The sequence below is a fragment of the Anabrus simplex genome, chromosome 2 (assembly GCF_040414725.1).
Source record: "Anabrus simplex isolate iqAnaSimp1 chromosome 2, ASM4041472v1, whole genome shotgun sequence".
Lineage (NCBI taxonomy): Eukaryota > Metazoa > Arthropoda > Insecta > Orthoptera > Tettigoniidae > Anabrus > Anabrus simplex.
Window position 1 is genome coordinate 716,991,456 of NC_090266.1, and position 21,395 is coordinate 717,012,850.

Genomic DNA, 21,395 nt, shown 5'->3' on the forward strand with positions numbered 1-21,395 from the left:
TCATTATCAGTATTGCCATAGTCTTCCGCATCACTCGATACATCAGTCATGCTGTCAGTGCACTCATTATCAAAAGCGTTACATACACTGTCATCAACACTTCCATCCTTCTCTCCATCACAATCCATCAGTAATTCACAAATATCCAATTCACTGATTCTCTTCTTGGTAAGTTGCGTACCATTTCCACCAAGAATATTACCAATATCTTCCATTTCTTTATATTTTTGCACAACTGTACAAATCTAATCATAATTCGCACATAAACGAGGAAAAAACAATGCGTGGCGTGCTTTCACTTGTGAGAATGACCACTGGCCAGTCAGTGATTTTGGAAGAATACTGTGGTGCCATATAGTGGCACATAGTAGCAATACATTGCTGGAATAGACCCTGTAGTTCGCTCTTCATGTAGTACCAATTTTAAGCGCATAGATATCACAGCTGATTTTCTACAGCGCATCGGCCGAAACTCTTGCTGTGCCGTCATATGGCGTCACGCCGACTCAAATTTCAAGACCACCATGACACCATATGGCGGCACGTGGCACCCAACGTGTTAAGTCTGACTTACAGCAGTTGACTGGTAACACTGAACAACAGGATGCTGCCATCACAAATTCACTCTGGTGGGCATTCTACACATCACAGATCCTTGTAAATCTAATAATTTACTCACACATCAATGGTATGCATGTATACCAAAATGGGATAATATTGGACTACTCCTTCTGGGCGCTTAACTTATTTTATGTCAGACAGTGTATGAAATATTGTCAAATATCGCTTATTCAAAATTGATAATTCATTTACAGTACAATATTTTAAGTAAGTTGTGGTCGGAAAAGAGATACCCATTTGATGTTCTTATTTGTTTATATCGCCTCCCAGGTTCGATGAAACAAGGTATAGATTGCTGCTTCTCACTTGCATGTAATTTCAGCGATGTATTCCGTGTTTTATCCTTTAAATTCTTTCTCAGTTCATTTAATTGCATAGTTTTTGTAACAACAGTTATATGAATCGTCATTTTCTGACTTCAAGTATAAACTAGGCAGTCCTTACTGAAGAATATCAGAAGATGGTTGCTCAGTTGTACTTCCTCATAAAACAATTACTATAACCACTACCACTAAAGAATATATCCCAGTATCTGGTTGGAGCTGTCTACAAGGTATAGAACTTCATTTTATCACTCAAATTTTGGATTGAAAAGCATGTATGTCCCTGTTAACCCGGTTTAACTCAATCGGCAAACATGAGGATCCTTAGGAGTGGACCGTTCTTGTGGCCAACCCAATATTTCAGGACATAAGAAACTGACAGGATAAACAGGACATAAATAACACTCACCATTCAAATGGCTTTACAATTTATTGAGCTGCAGTCGCTTAAGTGCAGCCAGTGTCCAGTATTCTGGAGATAGTGGGTTCGAACCTCGCTGTCCGTAGCCCTGAAGATGGTTTTCCATGGTTTCCCATTTTCACACTAGGCAAATGCTGGGACTGTACCTTACCAGGCCACGGCCGCTTCCTTCCCATGCCTAGCCCTTTCCTGTCCCATCATTGCTGTAAGACCTATCTGTGCTGGTGCGACGTAAAACAACTTTTTGTTATCTTCTAGTATTAGGAATGACTAATGTCATTGAATGCATTCACTCGCGGAGGCCAAGACATCATCACCACCACCACTACCATCACCACTTCCCTTGAGTTTCTCGAGGAGAAGCAGTGGTATTATGTCGTCTTCAGATCGGCTATAGTATAACAACTCACTCCTACTTACTGAAGGGAGAACCTCCTCCTCCCCCCCCCCCCCCACCGCAGTGTACTTGCAGCGGTCATCTTACCGTGGTACACATCCTTAGGGAGCGTGTGGACCTGGCCGATCTGTGCCGAAGTCTAAAACTTCCAAGTACCCTCTCCCTCATTCTATGACATGACTAACAGTCAGCAGACCTCATCATCTATTTTATGAGGGATAGTGGCCTGTTTTATTGTGTATAAAAGTGTATTTTCTATTTGTTTTTCATTTTCATTTTATTGTAAACTTCCGTTTACTCTATAGACTCTGTTTCAGTTAGCCTTTTGTTTTTTAACTTTTAATTTGTATGATATATACAGGGTGAAGCGTAATTCGCGCACTCGGGCGTCACAGCGCGACTCCTCACATGCCAGCAATAAAAAATGTCTCTTACAAATTCTCATCTTGCGAGTATATCCGGCAGAAGAACGACGTTGAAGAGTAGCAATCTGGCAACACTGTAACCACATGTAGGGTAACTGCCTCTGTCAGCAGAAGTTAGTCGTACTGTACAGTTGGTGCAGTGGTTAAAGTTTTGGGTTAGCATGCAGGAGGTCGAGTAGTCGATCCTGGGTTGAGGCGTATGTTTTTTATTTCGTAAATGTAGTCCAGGTGGTATGGTATCTGGCATCTTAATCGTCAACAGCGATTGCAGTGGGTCCTCTAGAAACCATTTGCACTTACATACTATGATCCTAGAAATGGACGAACAATCGTTTTCATTGGTCAGCTTTGAAAGGCGCCCTTTCCACGTCGTGGGCTTGAATTTATTCGTACCTCTTCATCTACTAGATGTGAAACCTGTTCTCTTTGTACCCTCCTCCAGTGGTCCCATAGATTTGTACCAACTATTATTCTTGCCTCGTTCAGGTCCATTAAATTTCATTAGGGCCTTACGTTACCAGTAGGCCTAGCAACGTGCTCTGCGAATAATGTCGAAACTCGGTTTCAATTTTGTATGCGTTATCACAATGATCCTAATAATTCTGCCTTTCAACATTGCGTCTGGTAACCGCATGCTGTTTAGTACGTATCTCAATGCATTATTATTATTATTATTATTATTATGATTATGATTATTATTATTATTATTATTATTATATCGATGGGATTGTGAAAACATCATGTCTATTAATGTTAGGGAAACAGTGTAATTCGAAACCGACCATTTCACCATTTCGGGATGAATCATGCAGAACAGTATCTGTCAGAGAGGTAATGCGCGTTAGGTGGAACAGCGCACAGGACTGACGGCGTGTTTAGTACGTAGTGCATGCGCTGTCCACCAGACAGGGACTAGTGGCGAGCGGAGTAACACGCCCATGACAGACTCCAATGTACATGCGCACACGTATCGAATGTCCGTCTTATAAACTTCTAAACCACTGTGGCAGACGTATGGCATACACAAACGATGAATATGTGGATATGCTTCTGGTCCTTGGTGCATCTGATAACCGGGCTGGTGTTGCCGCTCGTGAATATGCTGCTAGATATCCTCGTCGACGCCATCCAGATAAAAATGTGTTTCGTCATCTGGAGGTGCGCCTTCGGGAGTCAAGGTTCTCTCCTTCCACCATTACGTGACAGAGGTCGTCCACGGACTCGCCGTACTCCAGCTACTGAGGAAGCTATTCTGGAGGTCATACACCATGAACCTCAGCGAAGTACACGTAGCGTAGGAAGGCAGCTGCATGTCTCGCATCGCATGGTCATTAATGTGCTGCACGAGCATGGGCTGCACCCCTATCATTATTCTTGCACGCAACACCTGCATCCTCCTGCAGATCGCCATCAGCGAGTGCAATTCTGTGAATGGTTCCAACAACAACAGGAAGCCAACGATGACTTCGTGAACACGGTACTATGGTCGGATGAAGCAGCATTCACTCGTGAGGGTGTCTTCAATTTGCACAATGCCCACCATTGGTGTGAGGTTAACCCGCACGTCACTCGCAACCGTGGATGTCAATTTTGCTTTGGTATCAACGTCTGGGCCGGAATATTGGGCGACAGATGTCTGGGCCCCTACATGTTGCCTCATCGGTTGACTGCACGAAGGTATCATGCATTCCTCTCAAACTATCTGCCTGATGCGCTGGAAGATGTTCCACAACATGTTCGGCAGAGGATATGGTTCCAACATGATGGTGCGCCTCCACACTCTGGAAGTAATGTGCGACAGTATTTGGACAGAACATTTCCAGGGAAATGGCTCGGACGTGGAGGTCCAGTTGTATGGCCACCGCGTTCACCTGACCTAACTCCCCTGGATTTCTTCCTGTGGGGATACCTGAAGGAGTACGTGTACTCTACTCCGCCGACAAATGTGGAAGAATTGGTAGCGCGTGTTCATGCTGCTTTTGTTACTGTGGACACAGCTATGCTGTGAAGGGTCCAGAGCTGTTTGATCCGGCGGGTTGCGCAATGTTTGGACGTGCAGGGAGGTTGCTTTCAGCATCTATTGTTCTGAGGACAACGTATTCTGTTGTGAAGGTCATGCGGTCATTAATATGGACAGTATTAGTGCTAATGTGCTACATCTGCGCGATCCTGTTACATGTAGTATGGTGGCGTCTCCGAAAACCTTAAAAAGTAGTTCGTGGGACGTGAAACAAATAACATTATTATTATACATGTAGTATGTAAATGACAAGTAGATGTTGTGTTATTGTACTGTGCTATCATCTTTAGCATATCGAAAGTGATATTGTTTGTGTAGTTATTCTGTCCTATGACTGGTCATTTGTTTCAGCTGTCTATTTCTTATTAGTCTAACCAGGTATTTGTTGTTTCAGCGTTACAAAATGTTGTAAATGTAGGATACATGTGACCTCAGAAAAGGTGCCTTACTGTATTACAGTAGGTAATGTCAGATGGAAATTAGCAAATAAAAAATGTGCCTCAACCCAGGATCGAACCATCGACCTCCTGCATGCCAACCAAAAACTCTACCCACTGCACCAACTGTACAGCACGACGAGAACATGCTGACAGCGGTAGTTACCCTACATATGGTTACAGTGTTGCCAGATTGCTACTCTTCAACGTCCGTTTTCTACCGGATATAATCGCAAGACGAAAATTTGTAAGAGACATTTTTTTATTGCTGGCTTGTGAGGAGTCGCGCTGCAATGCCCGAGTGCGCGAATTACGCTTCACCCTGTATATGATATCACTGCAAAGGCAATGCCTTATCCCATTTCAATCTATCTTCATATCAGTTCATAAGGAAATAAGGCATTGCAAATTATATCCAGTGAATATTTTAAATTCATATTCATTCTTCATTTTCATTTTTAAAATTGTAGTCAGTGGATAAATTTTAAAATTTCAATTAATTCATTTTCATTTTTAAAATTGTAGTCAATGGATAAATTTTAAGATTTCAATTATCATTACATTTTGTTTCATACAATTTGTATTGAAAAAGGTAGACTTATATGAGATAATAGTTTCATGAGCTTATACGTAGTTCAATATGGATGTCAATATATAATTCATAACTTGCAATTTTGTTTCATGTCGCACCATTAGGGGCTGATGACCACCACCACCACATAAGTCTAACAGTTGGCTTTCTCTTTCATTCCTTACCAAGCTCGATAGCTGCAGTCCCTTAAGTGCGGCCAGTATCCAGTAATTGGGAGATAGTGGGTTCGAGCCCCACTGTCGGCAGCCCTGAAGATGGTTTTCTGTGGTTTCCCATTTTCACACCAGGCAAATGGTGGGTCTGTACCTTAAGGCCACGGCCGCTTCCTTCCAATTCCTAGGCCATTCCTATCCCATCGTCTCCATGAGACCTATCTGTGTTAGTGTGACGTAAAGCAATTAGCAAAAAAAAAAAAAAAAAAAGTCTTTCATTCCTTTGTCCCAGTCCATATTTTCTTGGTGTTTTCTCTTACTTGGCCTACCACTGCTGCAGTCTTCCATCACAATTGGGTTTTCCTCTCCTTGTATGTATTGTATTAAATCGTCATGAGGTTCACCTGATGAACTGGTAGGCATATTTTCTTGTAATTTTGAGATGGACATAGGCTTTGTGTCTTAGTTATCCTGACTGACTGACTGACTGACTGACTGACTCATCATCGCAGAGCCAAAACTACTGGACATAAAGAAATGAAATTTTGGGCATATATTCATATTAAGACGTAGGTGCTCGCTAAGAGAGGATTTTCGGATATTCCTTCGCTAAGGGGGTGAAAAGGGGGGTGAAATTTTAAAATGAGTGTATCTATATCTCAAAACTTTAAAAGTTTACAGATGTAAAAATTGGTATTTAGAATCTTCTTTAAAAATAAGGAAACACGTATTTTTTTAATTTTTTTTTTTCAGAAAATCCCAGTAGGAGGGGTGAAAAAGGGTGAAAATGGGGAAAAAAGGTTGAATGCCTTTAATCAGGATACCGGTACTTATATCTCAGAAACTGAAGATATTACAGACCTGAAAATTGGTACTTTTGATCTCTGTTAAAAATAAAGAAACATGTATTTTTTTGTTTTTGGAAAATCCAACTAATGAGAGGGTGAAAAGGGGGTGAAATTTTAAAATGAGTGAATCTATATCTCCAAACTTTTAAAGTTTGCAGATGTAAAAATTGGTATTTAGAATCGTCATTAAAAATAAAGAAACACGTATTTTTTTGTTTTCGAAAAATCGCAATAGGAGGAGTGAAAAGGGGTGAAAAAGGGGTTGAATGCCTTTAGTGAGGCTACTTATATTTCAGAACCTGAAGATATTACAGACCAAAAAATTGGTGTTCGGGATCTCCTTTAAAAATAAAGAAACACGTATTTTTGTGCTTTTGGAAAATCCAATTAATGTGTTGGTGAAAAGGGGGGTGATTTTTTAAAATGAGTGTATCTATATCTCAAAACGTTTAAAGTTTATAGATGTAAAAATTGGTATTTAGAATCTCCTTTAAAAATAAAGAAACAAGTATTCTTTTGTTTTCGGAAAATCCCAATAGGAAGGGTGTAAAAGGGTGAATAATGGGTTGAATGCCTTTAGTGAGGCTACTTATATTTCAGAACCTGAAGATATTACAGACCTGAAAATTGGTATTTGGGATCTATTTAAAAGTAAAGAAACACGTATTTTTTCGTTTTTGGAAATCCAAATATCGGGGGGGGGGGGGGTGAAAAGGGGGGGTGAATTTTTTAAAATGAGTGTGTCTACATCTTAAAACTTTAAAATTTACAGATGTAAAAATTGGTAGTTAGAATCTCCTCTAAAAATAAAGGAATACGTATTTTTTGTTTCCTGTAAATCCCAATAGGAGGGCTGTAAAAGGGTGAAAAATGGGTTGAATACCTTTAATGAGGATACATATATCTCAGAAACGAAAGATATTACAGAACTGAAAATTTGTATATGGGACCTCCTTTAAAAATAAAGAAACACGTATTTATTGGTTTTTGGAAAATCCAATTAATGGCGGTTAAACAGGAGTGACAAATTGGGGTGAATCTTTTGAAGGACTATATCTACAGAATATCTTGGAAACGTAAAATGTTACAGATGTAAAAAGTGGATGTTTGGAATCTCCTGTAAATGTAAAGAAACATAGGTGATTTGTTTTTGGAAACTCCACTTAAGGGGAACTAAAAAGGGGTGAAATTTTAAAATGAGAATTTTTGCAGTATATCTAAAAAAACTTAACATGTTACAGAAGTGAAAAATGGTATTTTTTCTCTCTATTAAACATAAAGAAACGTGTATTTTTAGTTTTCGGAAGTACCACTTGGGTGGAGGGATAAAATGACTGAAAATGGTGTTGAATTATTTTAATTAGGCTACTGATATCTCAAAAATGAAGATGTTACAGACGTGAAATTTGATATTTGCAATCTGCTTTAAAAGTAAAGAAACACGTATTCTCGGAAAAAACCAATGAAGTGGGGGGGGGGTGAAAGAATTGAAAAATTAATTGACTTAATTGTATGAGAATATATACATCTAATAAAAACTAAAGTTGTTACAGACGTGAAAATTCGTATTTGGATCTCCTTTAAAAACAAAGACAAACGCGTTTTAGGTGGGAAAGCATCTTGGATGGCGGAAGTGTAAAGGAGTTGAATTCCTTTCATGAGGACACGTAAATCAAAAACTGAAGAAGTTAGAGTCGTGATAATTGGTATTTAGAAGATCCTTTACTATTAAAGCAACAAGTATTTTTTGCGGGAAAATTCACTTGGCGGGGGGGGGGGGTGAGTAGTGTGAAATGAAGTGAAAAAATTAAATTATTTTTATGGGGATACTTATATCTCAAAACTGAAGGTAATAGACGTGAACATTGGTGTTTGGAATCTCCTTTAAACATAAGGAAACATGTCTTCTTTTTGGTGGGGGGGGGGGTAAATAAATTTAACGGCGGTGGGGTGTAGGAGGTGAGACCAATTGATTTTACTGTTCTTAATGTACTTATAAGGATCCTCCGTTGCTCAGGCGGCAGCGCGCCGGCTTCTCACATCTGGGTTCTGTGGTTAAAATCCCGGCCACTCCATGTGACATTCGTGCTGGACAAAACGGAGGCGGGGCAGGTTTTTCTCCGGATACTCCGGTTTTCCCTGTCATCAGCCATTCCAGCAACACATAATAATAATAATAATAATGATGTTCCGGACCGTCGTCAAATGTGCGGACCGCGCTGGAAACGGCTCCTGGACGGGTAATGAGTAAGAATGCAGTCCGGCCGCGGGTTCAGTGCCGCCAAGGCACCCAATATGACACCACGCCGGATCTCCTGAAGGATTTTATCCATATTAAAAATTATTATAGGAAAAGATGGCAAAGAATTACGGACTCAACTGACCGTGAGGAATACCTGAGCTTAGCCCGGGAAGTACGAAATCGATTGCTGGAAATGAAGATTGAAAAATGGGAGGAAACGTGCCCTAATCTAATAGAAAACGAGTCAGATCGGGAATTTGGTGGATTCTCGCAGAAAACGAGTCAGATCGCGAATTTCGGCGGATTATATATCTAAAACAATAAGCATTCAATTATAAATTTCAGTATAATACCGTAGCGAAGCACGGGTATCTTGCTAGTTTGTTAATAAACCAACTCTAGCATTCCCCTACTTGAATTTATCTTGGTAATTCTGTCATTGCCTAACCAGATGTCTGGTTCATTCTGTTAGTGCACCTAACTTTTATCTGTCCATGTTCATATTCTGTAAGCTATCACAACGATTCAGATTTTCAACATTCTACACTGGCTTGCTGAATGCCAGTATATTTCTTCCTGGTAATCACCTCCCTCTCGTGTAGTCCACACTGGAGATCCAAACTGGGGACTATTTCACACTCAAGGTATTTAACTGGGAGAAACTCATCATCAGTATGTCATACAGGGAGAGAGCTACATGTCCCTGGGAGGCCCAACTATAGCATCCCATTGTTTTCAGTTGTGTAGTATTATGAACATAGCTAGCCCATGATGAGTAATATCGTCTGGACCATGAAGAATGATCCAACGACTGGGAACAACTTCATTCAACCATTCCTGCATTCCTGAATGGACTATGGTTAGTCTCAGTTTTTAGTGATTTATAGAGGTGTGGAACTAGAAAAAGCCACTGAACTAGTGAGAGGGGAATGTGATGGCTCGTAATTCATTTACACTTAGGGTTAAAAAATGTCTGACAACGTCAATGTTAACAAAATATTATACATATATTACAATGAACCTTTTTTTACAAAAGCAAATGCCTTATTTATCAGTCCTTGCTGCATTTCTTTTCCTTGAAGCTGTATTTTTCAACAGAACGTACTTTTGAAAGATGATGAGAATTATTTTCTTGAAGCACATACTTATAAAATTCATCACATAGCATATCTTTGAAATTGAACTTCAGTAACACCCCTTTCACTGATTTTACCAATAAATGGTTCATTTCCTTTGTCCATTGAGCATTTATGAATGAAAACATATGTACAGTGGAGATACACTGAATGATATGGCAAAGAACTGACAAATGTTTAAAAGTTCAGGAGATAGTTCAGTGTTCCGGCACTTTTTAAAGAAAAGTGACCATTGCTGGTCTGGTGTTGTCTTCATCCAATAATACATTTTGAGAATGCAGAACTGGTTGAATAATTCTGAATCGTCTATTTCTACACCCTTTGAATGTAGATATTGAAGACATGGTAAAATATCCTCAAAGCTGAGGTCCTTAATATTTTGAAGCACTTGAATTCTTCCATAGGATGAATCCATTTATCCAAGTACTCAGTGCAGGTTTCTTAGAAGCAAGTTACATTCTCCATAAGCACCTCGTATTCTTTTCTCCAGACTATCTTCTGAAAATGTATTCAGTCAGTCTGACTTTAGGGGGCATGAATTGACCCTTAAGTATATCTTTCATTGATGATTGGACAGATTCTAATAGTTCAAGTAAATTACTTCCACTACTGAATAATTTTCTTTCTCAACTGACAAAATTTTACAGTAAAAAATGTGTGTGGTTGAAGAAAGAAGCAAAAGAAGAGCTCTGAAAGTCATTTTCAAGGAAGTTTCCAATTGGTGAAGGCATTGACTTCCTATCCTGAGAGGGGGAGGGTTTTTTCAGAGCTGGAAACAATAACAGGATGCTTTCTGCTGCTGGATACAGTGTTAACTACCTAGTTTTGGAATTACTGTATTTTAAAGCTGCAGGTAATTTTCAACAAACAAATTCACAAAAGTCTTTCAGTTCCCAAGTGCACACTGCACATATATATATATGAAAGAAAATGAACATTTTCATCGCCACAGACTGAATATCAACAGGAAGAAAACTCCATGCTGCAGACAATTATGTACAATGTGAGCAGGACATCCAGCTCCTATTGTGTTCTCATTCAAGTCTCTATTGAGAGCAGATAATGCATTTTTCCTGTCCCCTGCATTCAAGGTCTCCAAAATTAACATTGTCATTGTCTTGAACAAATGCAGTGCATCTACAAGTAATGTTACGCTGTTTGAGAGTAGCAGAAGTATAGGAGGCAGTACTTTAAGAACTTTCATTTGGACATGATTGTAACTCAAGAACTTTTATCTGAATGCCATTATTTTGCTACTTGAAATATTGGATGACAATTAGAAACATTTTTTTTAGTGCACTGTGATTGCTTGCATCTGTTTCTAGGCCAGAAAATGGAACTTTATCGTTAGGAGTTTCAGTGATAATACCTGTCAAGTGAGGTACAAAATAATTTGTGATAATACCTGTCGAGTGTGGTGCGATAACATTATTTATTTCAGCTGTGCAGTCCATTGATTTGTATTACTGATGATGGAAAATTGTATGAAATGAGCTTGTTGCATTTGCGGCTTGAACTTTTCTATCGTCTAGTGAATATTTGGGAGTGATAAATAGCAGTGAACCTGGTATTCAACTAGTTCTCACCTTCTCGTTGTTTTTCTCTGTTAACATATTTTTTAGTCACCTACACCTTTATATCAGACATTAACATAACTATCATATACTGCACATTTCTCTTTACTTTCACTGCATCCACGAGTTAAAGCAAGGATACTTACATTTTAGTTTCAAGGTTGTAAATTTCATTATTGGTTCTGTATTCAATTAAGATTACAATTAATTTACAAAGTTTATTCCATCTACTCAATACTGTACAATAATTGCAATGTCTATAAATACATTACAATATGTTATCAAGGGACTAGTTTTGACCCTATTTGGGTCATCATCAGCCTGACTAAAATACACTTATGGATTTGCCGAAGTCCTAAAACAAAATTACATTGTAGAAATGAAAATTTAAGAGTGAACTGTGTATGTGATGCGATAATGTACATATAAAATGGTGGAGTGAATGAAATGGTATAGATAAAATAATGTACTGATCAATGACAAATAAAATTTTCAGGTTTTACATCAGTTACAATTAGACTGTAAGAATAGTATCACACGATTTTTGACAATGACGATTAAATATGCCCTTAAAATATGTTATCACTAACAAGGGCATATTTTAATCATCATTGTAAGAAATTGTCTGATACTATTCTTAGTCTAATTGTAACTGATCTAAAACGTGAAAATTTTGTCATTGATCAGTACATTATTTTATCTATAACATTTCATCACTCCACCATTTTATATGTACATTATCGCATCACATACACAGTTCACTCTTTTAAATTTTCATTTCCACAATGTAATTTTGTTTTAGGACTTCGGCAAATCCATAAGTGTATCTTAGTCGGGCTGATAATGACCCACTTAGGGTTAAAACTAGCCCCTTGATAACATATTGTAATGTATTTATTGACATTGCAATTATTGTACAGTATTGAGTAGGTGGAATAAACTTTGTAAATTATATGTACATTTTAGTTCGTCTGAAAATTTAGAGTTTTTAAATTTTTTTATTCTCTCCTTTCTGGTAGTAAAGATGACATACTTAAAAGGGTGCAATGAGTTTAATTTCACTCCACTTGGTATGTACTTGCACTACAATTTACAGCAACAACCAGTTAACCAAAGAGGATAGCTGCAAAACACATGACAAGCACCGGAGAACTGAAACTACGACACTTCAGGTTTTTCTCAATGTGAAGGTGGAAATGTTCAGTTCTTTAGAATGAGGTTGGTTGGTTGGTTGACTGATGTCTGGACTTTGAGTTCGATATATCAAACATCAGTATTACTGTATATATTTCCAACTTTCCAAGTAGTGCTCAGGTCAGATGGAGTTGATGTACGATACAACATAGTGTCTTCAGTCTAAAACCCAAATGAGGAATCTTGTAACGAAAAATGCCAGGCATTAACAATACATTAGAAATGCTGGCCGGCATAACCAAAATGAGTGAAAAGGTGGACGGTTGGTAACCCTATTTGCACTGGATTGCAGATTTGAATGCTGATAGGTTTAACAGTCTATTATGAAGCACACATGCATGCACGCGAGCATGCGCACACACGCACACTGTGTGTGTGTGTGTGTGTGTGTGTGTGTGTGTGTGTGTGTGTGTGTGTGTGTGTGTGTGTGTGTGTGTGTGTGAAATCAGCAGAAACACCTTTAATTACCTGGTGAATTATTATTATTATTATTATTTATAAGCCTTAAATATGCATGAAGTAAAACAAATGAAGAAATTAAGTTGGCTAGGAGAATGGAGATGTTTGTTCTTCATAATGAATTATAACATTGTAGTATATAACAATTATTCACTTACTAAGATAGTGTTATTCCTTTTTCATCTAGCATTGATTTGGCAACTGATGCGGGCTTACACATTGTCTATTTTGACACAGTTGGCCAACACAGGAAGTCCAATTGTAGAGAAGGAAATTGTTACGTGGGTGAACACCAAGCTTTCCCAGGCTGGAAAGAAAAGCTCACTGAAAAGTTTCCAGGTGAGAAAGTTATGAATTGTTGATTTCATCAGAATAATTGTTTTCTGTCATATTTATTGCCAAGAAATCAACTTAAAATTTTTTAAGCACCATTATTTTATTGTTTTATCATGTATTGTCTGAATTGGCAGATTAACCTGTAATGTTTACTCATGGATTTGTTTTTAAAGTTTCACAACAGTGTTTTAACATTACCTTTTTATATTTACACCAGCTGAAGTACCCGTCATTGACAGGATAATTTCTTAGCAAGTGAGTGATAATTAGGGAGCGGATTTTTATGTAATTACGTACTTTTTGCGCATGTTTTAACACCATTTACAATGTTTATTATTCCTATTGTGTACCCTCAAGCATTAAAACCTCAACTTATTTCACATAAAAACACATATTTTCACAATTTTTAAAGGTAGATTCATATTTTAAGAAAATCCAGTATAAGCACATACATTGGCAATATTTATCAATAAAATTTAAAATGTACTGTGTTATGGAACAGTGCTCATATTTTCATTTTACGATTATGGGTGTGTTTTTTAACAGTGTATGTTGTGTCATATTTCTGAATGTTGTGGCTATTTATGACTTCCCTCTGGAAGTTCTAAGACTTGCTGATCACTGACTAACTCGCTCATATTAGTCAGCCAGCTCTGGTTTTGCTAGCAAAAGGCAATCACAGAGAGATAAAGTGACGGAGAATACTGTAAATTAAACTGCGCACTGGGTACTGGGAAGATATTGTCAATGGGATTGTGTCGCTCCTAGGACTAAGATTAGTTGTTTGGGTCCGTATATAATTCCCGTGCTCGTGTGATTGTTTTTTTTTTTTCTTTCTGAATTTCTAAGAGAGAAGAAATATTTCTTTCCATGTCTGCTATTATTCTTTTTTTTAATTCACCATAAATGTGAACCTGCAAAACAATGCTGAAAGTGAAGTTGAGTACAAGATCGCACCTTCAACAATATGTAGAGGAATTTAAAAACATTTTCACTACCGATGAAAAAGTATTGTTTCATCAACTCTGTGGTAAAACAGTAAGTGCAGATGAACGTTCTCAAGTAACCCAGCATTTGTCTGGAAATAAGCACATTGCAGCTGCTTCACATGTGCATTTTTGACAATTACTAATAGATGAACCAGCTGCTTCAAATGTAGGCCCATCCAAATACTGCCAGTATTATCTAGATTTATGCAGAGCACTTGTTTGTGCCGACATTCCTGTTGGCAAAATAAATAATCTGGGACTGAGAAATTTCCTAACAAAATACATTAATTGTGAGCCTTCAAACGAATCCACATTAAGAAAAAACTATCTTTCAAAATGTTACGAAGAAACTTTACAAAGAATTCGAGCAGTATGTGATAGCGAAAAGCTGTGAGTCAGCATTGATGAAACCACTGATTCAGGTGGCAGGAAAGTAGGAAATATTGTAGTTGGTGTATTGAAGAATGACAAAACTGCTTGCGAACATTATTTGCTAGCGTGTAAAGAAATCCACACTGCAAACTATGCAGGAACTGTTACAACGTCAAATATCAAAATTTGTTCTGTAAAAAATAGAGGGTTAAAAATGTGTAAAGTTGCTCAAGTGTTGGAGGATGCTTATGTTGCTGAAATAGAAGGCGTTAGTGTTGGTGACATTCCTCTCTTTAACTATGCACGTCTGGCGTCCTATGATGTGGAGCGATCGTTTTTGGAGTATAAGGCATTCTTCAGAGATAATTGGCACGCATTTGTGATGGACAATTTGGGGGTGACCTTTGTTGTTCAGTGCAATTTTGAGACTACTTCTACCAACTGATATTCCAGCGTGCGATTGGTGTGTACGAACTAGTACAATTTTTTTCAAAGATATGTTGTTCTGCTATAGCTAAACAAAACATTACCTTTTTTTAAATACCGTGATATCTAGTGAGGCATATCAAATATTAATATACCGTACCGTACTTTTTCATATACAGACATCCATTTGCCTAAGGAGCAAGTTCGATAACACTATATTTTAATACAGAACATTATATTTATTTACCTCTTGAATGCGAGTGGTTATGTGATATTTAAAGCAGAATATTTTACATTTTTATTAAATATTTTTAGGTTTCTTAGCACATTAAAAATTGTTTTTACTTTTGTAGTACATAAAATCCACTCCCTAGTGATAAATGTGTTTTTGTCCACCGCTCATGTTGTTCCCCAGATTCTGAGATGCATGGCAGGCATGCCTCTCCCTGTCAGGGGCTTGTCGAGACTTACTCGCTTCCTTGCTCTCTGGGGCCCTTTGCAGTTTCATATAGTTTTGTATTATTGCTGATGTTGATTTTATCTCTTCCTTGCGGTATGAAAGAAAATAAAGTATTGGGTTCTGATATTGTAGGCTTTCACATTTAGTTTTCTTTTGACTGTGATGTTAGGACAACCAGTGTAAAGGGTGTCCTTCCTCCTTTCAGTACGCTCCTTCACGACTTCTTCTCAATTCGATACTCATCTTTACAGTGTTCCTAGCCAATATGTGCTGATGAGAACATGCTTTTTCACCTTAACACTATGCGCCCGCCGGTAGTAATATTACTACCACGCGGCGTGCGCCTGAGTGTCGCAGTTAGTAATACTACCACGATATTTGAAATTCAGCCACTCGAAAGCTATTCACATTATCGAATTAGTTTCTGCTTTGACGTGTTGTCGATTTCCGTTACTATTGTTAGATGGTGTTGTCGATCGATAGTGATTGGTGGTGCAACTTAGGGACGATGTTTCATAGCCACATGCACTCAGTTAGATCTTACGTAATTGCGGACATACGTACTCCTTGCGCGCTCCATTAGATAAGCTCAAATTTATGTGCATGTGTTCTAATGATAGATTATATGACTTCACAGATTTAGAATTAGTGTAGTGAGGCAACAATCTGCAATCATCTCTCAAGTAGTCGATTTATACTGTATAATTATGACCATCTGTGGGACTGCCAGACTAAAGCAGCTGGCACCGTGATGTCAAATTGGAAAGGAATGCCAAAATCAGAGTTCGCGAAAAAACTGAAAAAGGGTGCAAAAATGTCATTGCAGAAAGAACCCCTTCTAGAAATAAAGTGGAGAGATGTTCGAGACGAGTATATGCTGAGCACTGCACATGATGATGACATGATTAAAGTACCCGCAGCAAGAGGGAGCCACGAGAAATCCAAACCATCAGCAGTAGTAGACTATAACAAATTCAAAATTGGTGTTGATAAGTCCGACCAATTGTTGGCATATTATGCATTCACAAGGAAATCGATCAAGTGGTGGAAAAAATTATTCTTCCATCTGTTTGATCTTGCCATAGTGAATGCCTATATACTGTACCGTAAGGCTTGTTCACAAAAATATTCCCTTCCGAAATTTTGTGAACGTTTAGCGGATGATTTGGTGAGTAGTGTTGGGGCCGAAATTACTGAAGAATCACGAGCATCAACTGCAGGAAGGCTAGTAGGTAGAGATCATTTTCCACACAAAATACCTGCAGTAGGCGCGAAGAAGGAAGGACACGCACAGCGTACGTGCAAGGTTTGCTACGACAAGTCCAAACATAACACCGGTCATGCTGTGAAGAAAATGACAGCCATAAATTGTCGTAAATGTGACGTAGGTCTTTGCATAGGAGAATGTTTTGAGTATTACCATACCAAAGCTAAGTATTAGGAATAACAGCGTGTAATTCTGTTATTCAGTGACTAAAAAGTATTGAACTTTTCTAGTGAATTAGAAATTCAGGTGCATGAACAAGCATATCAGAATGGGCCAATATTTTAGCCTAAGTTTCTTTCCAATGCTGAAGGTAAGCATTTCTTACTTAATTTCATGGCATAGCCCACTCTTTGTACAATATGTATATAAATTTGTTAACTTATAACGCGAAAACTGACAGAACTGTGATTTTTTTTTTCTGAGAGTCTAAATTACGCCAGCACAGGGTAGGGACGCCATCTTGAAACGTCCGGGCTCGTAGTGTTAAGACAATCATGACACAAGCACCACCATCACCAATTAAGACGACTGAACAAATTTATATGTTAGCGATGCTTGGCGTTGAAGTGGATTAAGCAATATAATTCTAAATTATGAATATCTACATTATCATAGCTGTTATGGTAAAACTGTATAAGACATGAATGATCGGGATATTGTATTCTCTACAACTTTTGTTATGTAGTATTTGGCGATAGGACCACCAATAACAACGAAATTTGAGAATAAAATTTTAGGCCTTCCCTAAACTACCATTTCACCCAGCCTGAATTAAATTATTTATAGACTAGATTGTAGTGTCTTATTCCCCAACGTTGCATACTGATTTTCATTAAATTCTGTTCATCCATTCTCTCACGATGCATGTACATAAATACACACGGAGATGACAGAAAATTAAAAATTGCATTTCCTTCTTACTCTGGACACAAACGATAAAGAAATACCATTCTTTTTTAATGCTGAGCAATGCACAGACAAAACTTATTTTATATAATTATATACCGTGCGATTCAACCGCTCCTTCCAATGTAGTTTAATGCAACCTGCAATATTAATTCCGCCCTGAAAACATCTGTCCTGCTGGTATGCTCAGATAACACAACCGGATATCTTGGTATTTACCGCCTCACCATGATAGGATGTCATAATATTATACTCGTATTAAACACTGGAAGGCATGCGTGTGCCTTCTAGATCATATGAACCTGACACGCCAGCAGAACACTAAATTGCTATTATGACCGCAGTAAAACTAATGTATGCTATAAGCTGCACAGAGGGCCATACGGAACCGCAGCGTAGTTGGTAAAGGCGTGGCGGAGTTTGCTTATGTGGGAGTTTCTAGTCCGAGGTGAAGATTCTATATTTTTAAAATATTTGTTTAATGTGTACCGCACGTAATGTAAGTTCAGTACCTGCTTTCACGCAATGTGTGTGAATGAATGTGTTTGCGGCCCTAAGAAAGGCCAATTAGTTAGCAGGCTGGACACACACCGACCGGAAATCAAAGGAACACAACTACCCTGACAGTGTTTTATCGCAGTAAGTGCTCAATGTGACGACAGTTTTGGTTTACGCACATTTGGGCCCGGTGTCCAATAGATCATCTTGCGCACTGAAGCATTCCAGGTGTAATTGCTCGGCGGGTGTCATGATGAGTTGTTCGAGCTAGTCCAGGTTTTCCAGCGCTTGAGTGTCAACGACGTTTTTCAAATGCTCCCAGAAGAAGAAGTCTAATGGCGTTAAATCCGGTAATCTAGCGGGCCAAGAAACGGGGTCTCCTCGTCCTATCCATTTCCCTGGCAGTTCCTCGTACAAATGGTTACGAATGGGTAAAGTCGAATGTGGCAGAGCTCAGTCTTGTTGCAACCACATCGTCAAACGATCATGCAAGGGTACATCCTCCAGCAGCAGTGGGAGTTCCTGACAAAGAAAGTGCAAGTAGCGTGGGCTCGTCCAATGGCCCTCAAAGAAATAAGGTCCAATCAGGCGATCCCCCAACATTCCACACCACACATACACTCCCCATCATACTTGATGGGCCGCCTGTTGCACCTAGTGAGGATTCTCTGGACTCCAATAGTGCATTTTGTGGCGATTGACGTTCCCGTTATCATGGAAGCACGATTTGTCCAAGAACAAGATGTGCAATACTAATGCCACATCATTGTCCAGCCTGCCTAATAGCCACCGACAGTACTCCTTTTGAGCTTCGAAATCCCACCCATGGAGGTCTTGGTGTAGCTCAAGATGGTATGGGTAAAACTTACGTTCATGCAGTATTCACCAGACGGACGGCTGGCTGGTGTTCACCTGTTGTGCATTTGGCCTTGTACTGATCGGATTATTACGAGCTGCCTCCGGAACAGCCTCTTCTGTTTCAGCCGATGTAATGAGTCTTTCGCGGACTGGTGGCTGCTTGGAAATCACGCCTGTTGTCGTTAGGCGTCTTTCAACATGGCGGAATGTCGTAGCAGCTGAGTTTTGCCTGTCGGGGTACTGTTCCTGGTACAGACATAGTGCCTCGCATGAGTTTTGTCTTGCTTCCCCATATATAGGAGCATGTCAACGTATTCCTCTGTGGAAAACATGCCATATGACAGCAAAGATTACATTCATGCTCTAACCAGTGGAGTATGGGCATGGGACAAGTTGAATAACAGCATCGTTGTACTGTTTGAATGTGGCAAACGTCAGCATGTGTTTACGTATTCAAGCATCATACCAATGCAAAAATATTTGAATGGTGTAGGATTCGAACCGCCAATGACACACTGCATCGATTGCTAGGCTAACGCCTAACCACATCCGCTCTGCTACACTGCTGGGAACATGCTGGTGGTACGAGAGTAGAGTACATACTCCATCCAGTTCGGTTTTTAAGACATTTATTTCTGCTCTGCTACCTAGTTGTATGAATTGATTTTCCTCTTTGTTATACCTGGTCACAAGACATGACACATTAATGTAGTTTCATGGTCAAAGGACTTTGCTACGTGATTTCAAGGAGTCGTGTTTTGCAAGCAGACGATATAACTTGTCAGTAGGGTTCAGAATCATGTGCAAAATGTGTTCACTGGACATAAGTACCATACATTATGCTTGCAGGGGAATTGCCATCTTATAACAGTGTTGCAAGTTAGTTGAGTTGCAAAAAAGTACATTGGAAGAGCAGCTGAATCACACAGTATAGATAAAATACTGGCTTCTTAAATCAGACCTTTTTTAACTGATTATACCAGGTTAGTATAATTGTGGGGAGATGACTGCTCACTGGCATTATCACAAGGCAGCTGCTGTTTGAATCCCAGCCAATGCTTGTGGGATTTTAAAAAAATGGAAAGTTGTGATCTAGCAGTTGGATTTCACATGAAATTAGAGGTTCCGTGTCTCTGATCATTATGTTAAATCATTTGAAATTACAGGCTAAAATTTTTGCTTTTATTAATTTAATTACACTGCATAAAAGTGGGGACATTCGAGATATTGTTTAATCTTTAATATCTTAAAAAGAATTTGTAATGGTATTCATTAACTCCCCTTTTCCAGCCGACATGAGGTGGGGTGAATATGGTTCCTCTCCACCATTCCTCGTCCAGCACTGTGTTTCACTCTAGGTTCCGTTGTCCTATGCCGTCCAAACATGCTGTTGTTGTATATATTTTCTAGCTCTATAAAAGTCATTACTATATCCTTCCCATATTCCCAGCTCTTTTCCATGATTTATCTCAGAATGAAAATGGGTTCTGCTTTTGACCTTCCATTTTTGAATCCAAATTATCCCTCTTGTAACTGACTTTCCAAACTTTCTGCAATTTTTTTTCTTCTTGTTTTTTACTTATTTCTTCCATCATTTCCCTTAAGGCTTCCAACATACCCTTTCTCTCTTCTTTTACTTTCTCTATCTCTTTCTGGTACTCTTCGAATTGTACCTTCATGTGGCTTAGAGTCGTCATTTCTATAGTTTCTATGATTCTCTATTGGCCTAACAATACTCTAATTTTTCTAAATTGCTTAATACGCAGAAGAATATCTCTTATGATATACTTTTTAATTACTTTTTGCTTTATCTATACACTACCGGTGAAAAGTTTTCGATCGCCTATCACAACTATGGATTTGCGGTTAAAACAGAGATGTAGTTTTAAATAATCTATCGTAGCCCTGTTCTGATAATAAAACAAGCATAAACATGTAAAGACGGAATGACTCTGTTGTGTATTTGACCAGTTCTCCACATGGAGGGTCGCTGATGGGTAACCACAACAACACTGACGTGTCTTTACCCACGACGTGTCGACTCGAATAGGCCTCGTTCCTTCAGCTGTCTGTGTAGCAATCAGTACACTGTGTGTGTGTGTGTGTGTGTGTGTGTGTGTGTGTGTGTGTGTGTGTGTGTGTGTGTGTGTGTGTGTGTGTGTGTGTGTGTGTGTGTGTGTGTGTGTGTGTGTGTGTGTGTGTGTGTGTGTGTGTGTGTGTGTGTGTGTGTGTGTGTGTGTGTGTGTGTGTGTGTGTGTGTGTGTGTGTGTGTGTGTGTGTGTGTGTGTGTGTGTGTGTGTGTGTGTGTGTGTGTGTGTGTGTGTGTGTGTGTGTGTGTGTGTCATCAGGTGCATACCATATTACCTCCAAATGGGACGGAAGCAGGAGATTGGAACTGAAAAACGTGCTGTAATTGTAGCTCTGCATCACGAAGGGTATTCT

General features: G+C 38.9%; 1 protein-coding gene across 1 annotated transcript in view; it reads left to right on the forward strand.

Moving 5' to 3' along the window:
* Positions 1 to 21,395, forward strand: part of Fim (plastin-2 Fim) — a 241,543-nt gene that overhangs the window by 182,651 nt on the left and 37,497 nt on the right. Inside the window, exon 10 of the mRNA XM_067141346.2 lies at positions 13,029 to 13,180. Coding sequence (XP_066997447.1) covers positions 13,029 to 13,180 — 152 coding nt within the window. The remainder of the gene's footprint in view (positions 1 to 13,028; positions 13,181 to 21,395) is intronic.